The 10982-nt window shown below is 52.0% G+C and overlaps 1 protein-coding gene across 1 annotated transcript; it reads right to left on the reverse strand.

The window, feature by feature from the left end:
- Positions 1-4583: 4583 nt before the first annotated feature.
- Positions 4584-10361, reverse strand: LOC137860686 (quinone oxidoreductase-like protein 2). Its single transcript, XM_068691238.1, has 10 exons — positions 10223-10361; positions 9870-9993; positions 9606-9702; positions 8588-8646; positions 8306-8371; positions 7892-8001; positions 7470-7551; positions 6788-6969; positions 6116-6344; positions 4584-5341 (listed from the first exon to the last, which is right to left on the reverse strand). The coding sequence occupies exons 1-10, from the start codon at positions 10240-10242 to the stop codon at positions 5273-5275; spliced, it is 1038 nt and encodes a 345-aa protein (XP_068547339.1). The 5' UTR covers positions 10243-10361; the 3' UTR covers positions 4584-5272.
- Positions 10362-10982: the final 621 nt, after the last annotated feature.

Genomic DNA, 10982 nt, shown 5'->3' on the forward strand with positions numbered 1-10982 from the left:
CCCCGGCACAGCAGGTTTGCGAGGGCTGGTGGCATCCGGAGGGAACACCAAAAAGCCTCGTCCCATCTGTGGGGCAGGAATGTGAGCAGCAAACGGGCTGCAGAAACAGGGGGACTGATCTGCAGGTTCTTCAAAGTAAAGACACCAGCACTCGGGACACCCACCAGCATCTCACATCACATGAAGACTGAGACCACCAAACCCACCCAGGAGCTTTATGAGTATTGGCAGAGCCTTCAGCCTCAATCAGCCTCAGTGGCAGCTCATTAATTAGCCTGAGCACTCCTGCCAGGTGGGAGCCCAGCTCTATCTGGGTCTCGCAGGGGCATTTTGGCCTTCCCAGGGCGGGGAAGGTGGTGGCTCCTGAAGCAGCAAAGATGAGAGCTGCTGTGTTAGCTCCATCGTGTGGATCTGATCCACAGCACAGCACTTCCCAAAATCCTTCTGTCTGCTTCAGCCCTTGCAAGTCTGTCCCCAGCCTTGAGGAACTTCACCATTCCTACAAACACACATTTAGCAGCACCAAAATATGCCTATTAATTTTTTTTTTTGTGACTTCAGGGTATGAATATTAATTGCATTCCGGTAGTGTTCAGCATAAAGCAAATTAAGAAACAGCAGTTTACACCCAGTGTTGTACTCAGAGAAAAAGCAGACGTGCAAAAAGCTCTTATCTGCAGAAATCAAAGCGTGCCTGTGCAATGCGCCACACCATGTGTGCAATGCCAGCCTGCCATTATGAAGAAACGCCCCAAAAAATTCAAAGCCTTCCCCTTCCTCCATCCCTGCCGCAGCAGGACCTGCAGCTCCTGGCTGTGAATGCCACGTCCATCTCCCAGCCCCGAACCGAGGCCGTGCCACCGGGCATCCCAGCAGGGTGTCCACGGGGTAACGGGGACACAGCAGCCAAACCCCACCACACCGAGGAGGGGTCAGTACTCGGGTCCCCTTGTCTTTCTGCACAGCTCCCTCATGTTTTCTACGCCAGAAAATTGGTGTTTGTCTCCCTGCTCACTGCCTTACAGAGATCACCTGCAAATAGGCCTGGAAATATTCAGAGGACAAACAAATACTGAAGCAGCAGCAACTCCCAAGGAAAGCCGATAGCTCAGAGATACTCAGCCCCACCACGTTCCAGAGCGTCCTTTTGGAAAGATTGCCATCTTGTGTCTCCTCCGGTGCTCGAGTGTTGGTTGCCTCTGTACTGGAGACCATGGGGCTCGTTCCAGAGCTTTATTACACACAATCAGGGACAATAAAGACCCCTGACAGTTACAGATGGCTTCGGTGTGTCCTGTTCTCAGTGCTACCTTGTAAAGTTGGACAGTAATGCTTCCCTCATTTTTTTTCATCTCAATTTATGACTCCTCTACCATGAAAAGCCACTTATGCCCTCCACGGTTACATACACCATATCCTTCAAGGCCAGTAAATCACAGGCTCAAGTCATGTCAAATTTCGCGAAATAAAACTAAATTGCAGCTGTCCTCCGAGGCAAGAAGCTGCAGAATTGACAGGGAATGAGGTGTTTGAAGGCAGAAACCTCGCCGGCGGCTTCCTGCGGTCCGTGGGAGCAAGGGTCACTGAAAACCTCGACGTGGAAGAGAAACACCTGACACAAGGCAGCCCAGGGTACCCTCCGCTTCACCCCAAGGCACCTCCGGGGGTATTTCTGTGGTTTAAGGTTAAGTGTTCCCAACCAGCAGAGTTTCTGGGCAGATGGAGGAACTGGCTGAGCACTAACACGGCAGGGTTTCACGCAGCTGAAGCCACCTGGGCACCGCACCAGGTAGGGAGAGGCTGAGGATGGGGCACACAAAGCACACGCTGACCCCCAAAGGAGCTCCTCCACAGACACAGGAGGAATCCAACCCCAGAGAACAGAGGACTACAAGCAGCCATGACGGGGAGACACTAAAAGATGCAAAACATCTCGTGCCAGATCCTTGGCTGATAAAAAACACCATGCACAGCATACAGCTTGGGGCTGGGAGCTGCTTCCCCACCTCTGAATCTTTAATGTGCGTGTACACATCGGTTAATCAGCGGCGCGGGGGACGGAGCGCTTTGTACCTCCTCTCCACGTGTTCGGCAATTAAAAGGCTTCTCATTCAGGCACGGAGAAGGAAGGCAAGGGACTTTAGCTGCGAAGCATCCATTATTCAAGAGTGTATCCATTATTCAAAGTTTTTCTTAAAATCTTATTGTCAGCTTGAAAGGAAAAAGAAAATGAGGTTTTGAAAGCTGTGCTCCGCTGATATTCCACTCCAATTTCTGCTGATTTCAAGTGGTACAACTCCAGCCACTTTGAAGAACTGAAGAAATCCTTCCTGGCTCCTGAGAAAGGCAACACCCTGTGGGTAGTCACAGTTGTTTCCCCCTCGCTTAGCTCCAGCTAGCGGGGATGCAATATACCCCAGCCCACAGCACACTCCTCTCCCAAGCTGTTCTGCTGCACCACCACAATGCCAGTAAGTGTTTATTCAGGGGAAGGACATAGCCAAGCATCCAGCCAAAGCCATCAGACAACCACCAACACCCTGACTCGCTTGCTGAGACCTGTAGACCCATCTCAGAGCAGCTGGGTGAAGGCTGTTGTGATGTCCAACCTTCTCACAGCACCTGGGAGCTGCAGCTTCACTTCATGGTGCCACCAGGTAAGGGCTGAGCTGGAGGCACATGGTCTTACAGGGAAGGGAAGGGAAAGGAAGGGAAGGAGCCCCTGAGCAGAGCTTACATAGGACCCCAACCCCACAGGTGGGGATAGTCAGGGAGGCCCATCATGGCCATTAACCTTTATAAAGTGCACAGAGGGCTGCTAGGGTTCATACACAGAGTGGGAAAGGATAGGTTGGTGCTTTAGCAGTGGCTGCTGAAGTTAGTGCTAGCAAGAAATAGTTACAGAAGCTGTGCATCAGGCTCAGAAGTGGTTGTTAAAGCCTGAAAAATGCTTCAAAGCCATGAAATAAGGTTTTTATTGCTTTAGCTAAAATAATTCTTTGTAAGCAGACAGCAATAGGTTTTAAAGGCTTCTCTGTTACTGAACAGGTAAGGTGTGGGGTCTCTGAGTGCCTGCAGACCTTTCTCCTTGGGTGGCTGGATCTGAAGACGAGGCATGGCAGAGGTAAGCACTACTCAGTTAGCTGCAAGGGACTCCTGTGACCTTCTTCAGGGCTTCTTGTAATAGAAGTAATTTCAAAAATACTAACTATTTTTGTTAACTATTTAATACTAACTATTTTTAGTATTTCAAAAATACTAACTATTTTTGAAATCATATTGTTTAGATTTTTCCATGTAACTAAGCTGAGGAACTGCTGTGGTGTGCCCTGAAGAAACCAAAGATATTATTTTAGCTAAGTAAATTGATGGAATGATGGTAATTAAAGACTAACGAGCATTAAAGGCTAATGGCCACGCTGACCTGGGTGCAGCATAGGGCTTGAAGCCCTTACATGTGGCTGAGTGCAACAGGGCGAGGGTCCTGCTCCTCTATTGTTGGACACTACTTGTAAATATTATTGGTAACTTTCAGAAGGCAGCTTGAACATACATAATGAAGCTACTGTTCAGCAGTCTTTGAAACCTGAGATTTTCTTTTAGACGGCCCATTTACCTAAAACACAATGATACCCCAAGAGTGGGTGCTCATCAAGTGCTTCCAGGGTACTGAAATGAACCAGGCATTATCTACAGCACAGCTATGGCTCACAGCTTATTTGGATGAATTCTTCCCTGCAATAGACCATTTTCTGCTATTACCGGTGGAATAAGCTAAAAAAAACACCACTTTTCTCCTGAAAGGAGAAGCTGTGCATACCATGATGGATTTGCAAGGCTTTTAAAGGATGGATGGGAGTTAAATAACTTCCTCCAGGGTCTGAGGCACAGCAGCGAAGATGGGAGCGAAGCAGGGCTGGAGCTGCTGCCGCAGCAGAGGTGCGCTAAGAAAGCCAGGAGGGCTATTGCAGCAGAGGAAGCACTTTGTAATTGGAGGCAATGCTGAAGCAGCTTGCAGAGCCAGAGTCTATACAATGCTAGGAGCTGGAACAGCAGGGCGCAGCACAGACAAAGTTAAGTGTTGGCAGATCAAATGGCTCAGCTATTGTGTCTCTACAGTCCATTACAGCTTAGGTCTCTCTCGTTAAGTCTCGAAGAGTGTAACCTGCTCGTTACTGGAGCTTTGGGCTCCTTTTGTTTGCAGCCATGTGTATGAAGGTAACCCCACCTGTGATCACCCTCCCAGGACCAAGCTGAAGCAACACCAGGTCAAGAAGCACGCTCCTTCCACAGGCACAACAGCCTGGGAGTGTAGGAGGCAATGGGGTGGGCGGGCAGGGGAGCAGTCACCCTGCCTGGCTGGTCACTGGCTTCATTCCCTGTTCAGAACACATGTGCCTACCTTCATCCCTCCACCCATGTCATTCTCACTTTGTTCTTCCCTTTAGACCCAGCCATTTCAGCAGGATGCTCATCAGATGCCTGGCTGGGCACTGCTCTTGTGTCTTATCCCCATGGCTCCCAAATAAGCATCAGCAGGAGCCCTGTTAGTCACATCTGCTTTTTGTCCAGCTCAAACTATGTTTAAAAAAAAAAAAGGCTGTAACTGACCTACTTTCCTTCTCCCATAACCAACAACCACAGCTAACAGAGGACATAAGGCTGTTGTCAGTAAGGGATAAGTGCTCCATAGCCTACTGATGGGCAAGGTGTGTAAGAACTCAGTTTATGCCTAGGCTATATACATGACTCTTTGCCCCAAGAAACGTTATCGGGTCAGATTTTAAGTGCTGTGTAGATTTATTGAAGATTTTGGGAGGCCAGGTAGCCTTGTCAAAGTTACTGCTCCTGCAGCAACAGGACATCTGTGAGGTAAGCTTGATACTGAGATTTACTATATTGCACGCACACACAATCACGTAAGAAATCCCTGACAGTGCCATGGTGTTCCTGGGCTGTGTGAAAGGTGTAGAGCAAAGCACTGGCCGTGTAACTGAGCAGTGGCTGCAGAAGTTGTCCAATTTGCTTGGGCTGCAGAGCTCTGAGCCTTGGCAGGAGCCTTTCCAGGTGGTGGCGAAGCAAAGAAAGGGAACAGCTAAAAGCATGCACACAACAGCAGCCACCCCTGTTCTGCTGGCATGCAGCAACTTGCAAAGCCACCGTAACTCGTGTCCCTGCCTCATGGGGCTTGTCCACTGCTGGGTTCAGAGCTTGGAGTCTCCTCTTCAGGGCAGGGGAAGAGCAGGAGGCTGAGTCTGAGGAAACAGCCCTCTTACTTCATTGAGATGATGACCTTGCCTGTGGACTTGCGCTGGAGCACGTGGTTGAAGGCTTCATTTACCTGTGAACACAAAGCCCTAAGTGTTTATGGTGATGGTCATCAGGGCAGGAAGGGGCAGAACGAGAACGTGGGGGAGAAGTCAGTTGCTGTGTTGTGATGCCTGTGCTGTTATATGCCAAAAAAAAAAAGTTAAGATAAAACAAGGATCTGGTTGTATTTCTGTGGATTATACAAGAGGCTGTAATTCATTTGGCATAAACAAATAGCTCTCACTTTGCACCTGAGTCCCTGGAATTGACTGCTGGGATTGAAATAACTCAGGAGCCAATAAGCTCCTGGGTATTCCTCCACCTTACATCCCTGAATTTGCTGGATGGTGGCTACATCAATACTTCTGAGTAGCTGAGCTGTTACCTAAGGCTTACAACACCATCAAAAGAGGGGAAAAACATGTTTTGAACACCTTCAGAGGTGCTCAGGGGACAATGCAAATGAAGGCACCTCACAATCCACTAATCCATTTCTAAAATATTACCCCAGCATACTATTCTCCAAGACCAAACTCTTTGGTATGGGAGTGTGCATTTTTACGACTTCCCCATTGAGCATGTTGCAATTTTAGCCCTGCAGTACCAAACCAGGAGTTAACGGTTCCCTGGCTGAAACCCAATGGAAGATTAAAAAAGGTGAGGGAAAATGGGATTTTTCGATTTAATATTTTTCTTAGGACTCTAGAGGCTTCTATGCCAGGGGTCTAACTGCACACACAAACCTGTTTCTACCCACATAAAAAGGACTTTGCTAACAATCCTCAGGCGTCAGCACAGCACGAACCTCTTCCAGCTTGAAGACCGCTCCAATGTGGGGATGGATCTTTCCCTCCTGGCAATACTGAAGAACAGAGGAGATGGCAGAGGAAAAAAGGGGAAAATCCTCCTGCTGGTACCGACTGCAGTACACTCCCATGGCAGACACATTCTTCAGAAGCAGCAGGTTGGCAGGAATTGAGGGGATTTTTCCTCCGGCAAAGCCCATCACCACAATCCTGCCCTCCCAAGCCAAACTGCATGAAGGGAGGAAGAAGACATGCGATGGGTATCCTGAAGCTCATCCCAAGGCAATGCTCACATGCCAAGGAGAGCTGACAGCTGTGGATGATGAGCTTTCAGGCGCAAGCGCATCGGTGCTCTGGGCTGCTCTATCCAGTGGTAGGTTTTAGAAAACAAACTTGATGTGCAAGGGGGGCTCGGGCAGAGGTTTTGTCCCTGGGGTCTGGTGGGCGCCTGGACCCTACAGCAGCCACTAGGGGTGAGTTAATCAGCCCTGACATGCATTAATCAAGCCACAGGAATGCATCTTACAAAGCCACCATCTCCTCAACCAGTTCAGGGCAGATAGCCTAAAGGGTTTGCTTCACCTTCCCCCCAGTGGGCAGCAAAGCCTTCTGGCATGCCAGCAGCATCACCTCTGCTGGCACAGCTTCGTCACGCTCTGGTTTCGGCTCACCTTTGCAGAGCTGCCTTGAAGACGTCACCGCCAACAGCCTCGATGGCCACATCGACCCCTCTGCCACCTGTGAGAGCCTTCACCTCCTCTCTCAGGCTGCCCCGGCTGTAGTTCACCCCATGGCTTGCACCTCTCGTCACGGCCAACTCGCATTTGGGGTCGCTGCCAGCTGCTGCTATCACCTTAGACCAAAGGGAAAGCTGGCACCTGGTACAAAAGCTGCTCTGCTCAGGAAGCACTGAGCATTTAATTTAATTTATGGGAAATGGGAACAGGCAGTTGGAAACCCCACTCTTTCTCCTTATATATGGAAATGTTTTCTCAGATGTGAACACTTTAACCTAGTGCTTCTTTTGATGCACAAGTGCCTGAATGACTTTAGGAGCCTGGGACTGCGAGGAGTGTCTAACCCCCTTCCAAAAATGATGACCCGCAGGGGAGGTGCAGGAGGTCCCAATGCTGCCCACGGGAGCGATGGAGACTTATAGCAGAGCCCGAGGGAGGTGGAGGAGAGAGGGTGTGATAACTAGGGGAAAAGAGGCTGGTGTCAGACCCAGCAAAGGCCTGGCCTCGATTCTCTGCCTCTGTCACCACAATGCTAGGCCACCTGCTTGTCAAGATGTGGCACTGGAGTACGCGCACGGAAGGACAGGCTCTGGTGAAAAGGCAAATACCTGAATACCTTTGCCTGGAACACATTGGCAGCCAGATCAATGATGGCAAGTCCAGTGGCCCCAGCTCCTGCCGTCACCAGCACTGTCTCCCTGGGAGGGAGAAGAATGAACAAGCAAAGGTCTATGGCACAACAGGAAAACATCCCTAATTCCTGAATGAAAAGCAATATTTCAGTGGCACGAGGATCACCCTCCCACTGGGGGGTCCGTAGTCTCCCCAGGCTCGGCAAGATCCATGCCACTTTTTCTACCAGAGCAGAGGTACGTTAACTGCAGGCTGCAGAGAAAACACAGGTCCTGCATGGTGCAGGCCTCTGCTCCAAACAGCATTAAGCTGCACACCCTGGGAGCTCAGTGCCCTGACAGTTTTGCCTCTGGAGATGCCCAGGACCAGGCTGCAGTTCCTGTGCCACCCCAAGCTGCTGCTTACCCTGGCTGCAGCCGTGCCCGGCGGCACAGAGCCAGCCAGGCAGTGCCGTAGGCGATGGGCAGCACCGCTGCGTCCTCATGGGAGACACTGTCAGGGATCTGCCACAGCATCTGCAGACAGAGATGTGATGCGGAAGAGAGGGGTGAGGCTTGTGCATCTGAGCCCTGCTGAAGCAGACCCCACTGCACAGCATCAGGGGGGCCTGCTGTGAGAAAAGGCTTGTTTTAAGGTTGTTTTGTTTTTTTTTAAACATCTATTTTGAAAAAGCTCCCCCATGCCTGTGGTCCCAGAGTGGCAAGGAAAGTGGAGAAAGCAATCCTAAAGGGTGGTGAAGCAGCAGCTCCAGCAAGGCTAAAGAGCTGAGCAGAGGCGAAGCTCTCCAGCAGTTTGGGAAGAGAAATGCTCCGTCCTTACCTTCTCATCAACGACACACTCCGCTGCCATAGCTTTAGTGCCAGTCACACCGATTACTCTGTATCCCTGCCAAAAATAGCAATTGGATGGGCGTTGGGAGAGAAATAGCTCAGTCCTGCTGTTCCCTCCGAATTAAGCATTTCATTTCCCTGCATTTTCAGGAAGAACTGCGAACAGCTCAAGCTGTGTCTAACAACAGCCCACGTAGCCCATTAACTGCAGGTATTTACCCCTTTCCTCTTCTGAGTTTCCTGCGTCCTTACATCCCTGCGTTGTTCTTACCTCCTTCACGGCACTAACGCTTTCTCCAGTCTCCATTACAGTCCCCGAAAACTCCATCCCTGCAGGAGGACAAGGACGTACACGTGTTGACACAACCCATTTTTGCATATGCAATTAGCAGCATCCTCAGCTGATGGACCTGCAGATGAGGTCTCGCTTCCAGAACCATGAAGCTGTGGAAATCACTCAGCAACAGGAATTTCTGTGCTCCTCAGCCCTCTCACCTTTACTTATAACACCGCAATGCAAAGAAATAACCACCGGGCTCTGCTTCCAAGGCTGCTGAACATCCGTGGGTTGCACCCACACAGTGCACATGGAGCAGATCCCCGGGCCAAGCCATGAAGTTTTCAGCAGCAAAGCACCAGTTGGACAGAAGATGGCAGCATCAGCACAGGGGACAGCAAGCGCTTGCTACTTAAGGCAAGACTTTCAGTTTGGAATACCAATATATTTTTGCAGAGGAAGGAAGGCACTTCCACACCGTGAGACTTCAGAAATGTGCTTTTTTTGCACATCTTTTTTGCTGCAAGACAGCAGTTCCTGGGCTGGCGGAGCCAAAGGAGCTGTCACAGCCCGAAGGAGCACCACACACACGCTGCCTGTGCACAGTGCTGCTGGAAGGCACTGGGGCTGAGGGATTTTGCGGAGGGAGAGGAGGTGCCTTCAGCCACATGCGCTTATGGCGGTTATTGCAGCTCTGGACAGAAGGACCCAGCCCTGCCCAAAACCACTCTGTGCTTTGGTGTTCATAGCTTCCAGGCAAACAATACTTCCTGTTGCTCTCCCCAGACTAGCAAGTTCTCTTTGCACGCCACCTTCGAAATGCAGTAATATGTTACGTCGGTATTATTAGAGGGTGTTAAAACATGATCCTATGGACCCTAAAAGATTTGTCAAGTCAGCTGATGCTTTCTTGGCAGCAGCCTTCTCCTCGCAGGGCCACTCATCTCCCTAGGATGTGCCACTCGAGCACATTTGGCACTGCCCCCTCTGCACAGCTCGGTCGCCTACTCACCAGGGGTGAAGGGAGGAGTGTGTCTGTCCTGGTACAGACCCTGGCAGGCCAAGATATCGGCAAAATTTAACCCGCAGTACTGGACACCCACGCGGACCTGCAGGAAAAGGGGACACACATTAAACCCTGGAGCACGAGTCCTGGGGTCAGCAGCTCGGTTTTGCTGTGGCCACGGGGGCTGTCCCCAAGAAGTTGTCCTGCTGGCAGTGGACAGCACGTGTTGAAGGGTTTCTGTCCCGCTCCTGCGAGCCCCCATGGCCCTACCTGGTGGGGCTGCAGCGGGGGGGCCGGGAGGTCCCATAGGATCAGGGGCTTGGCCAGCTCGGTGCACTGAGCCGCTCGGTAGCCACGGGCACCCCGCAGCTGGGCCAGGCCCAGGGCGCTGATCCTGAAACGAAGGGGCATGGGGACACCTCAGGGAGGGTGATGGAAGCGGGGGTCCTGGGGCTGAGCTGGGGGGCAGTGAGGGCAGAAGGGAGAGAAAGGGATGGGGAAAGGGGGCCGGGAGGGGAGTATGGGGGGCAAAAAGAGGGGGCATGGAGAGAGAGGGGGCTGGGAAGTGGGAAAGGGAATGGGGAAATGGGGAGGGGAGCGGGCAGGAGGCAGCCGCCCCGCACCGCAGCGCTGCCGCCGCCATTCCGCGCCCCGCGCCGCCTTCCGGGCCCCCCCGCGCTGCTGCGGGACGGGGCCGGGCCTCGGGCGTCGAGGGCGGGCGATGGCGGCGCAGTTTGTCTGCCTGGTGCCCTCTATCAGCCGGCACTTGGAGCCGTAATGACAGGCAGGACGGGGGCTGCAGGGATGGCACCGGCTCCTCATCCGGCTCCCGGCGAAGCAGCCCGGGCTGCGCTCCTCTGCCTCGCCTGAGGAAGGCCGGAGTGCTGCGCTCATGGAGCAATGTCGCTGCCCATCCCTTCAATGCCCCATCACTGACTCCCCGACAAAAAAAAAAGCACCAGAAGCCTTGCAGAGACCATGTTGGGCACCATAAAGGCTGAGGGACCAAGCGCTGAGGCTCTTGCGGTGGCTGAGGGAGCCCAGACCTCCTCCCAAGGAGGGAAGGGGGCTTGGAGCTGCGACACCGCAGCACTGCTCTTGCTGGGCTGCTGATGGGACCCTTACATGGTTACACCCCCGCGTGCTGGTGCTCCTGAAATGCCTAAGCTATTTCTGTGCTTCTCCGATGTCCTAAATCTCCTCTTGGCCAACCCTCAATCCAGCTTGTGTGCTACAGGCCGATGGCCTGGTGTGACCAGCGCACACAGCCATGGCTCACCACGGCACAATTCTTGCTAGGAGACCCCATTTCCTTCTGTCACACCCAACTGTGGGGTCCTGGCATTTTACTTTAAATACAGCTTGAGCCAGAACCCTCTGGGG

The sequence above is a fragment of the Anas acuta genome, chromosome 8 (assembly GCF_963932015.1).
Source record: "Anas acuta chromosome 8, bAnaAcu1.1, whole genome shotgun sequence".
Lineage (NCBI taxonomy): Eukaryota > Metazoa > Chordata > Aves > Anseriformes > Anatidae > Anas > Anas acuta.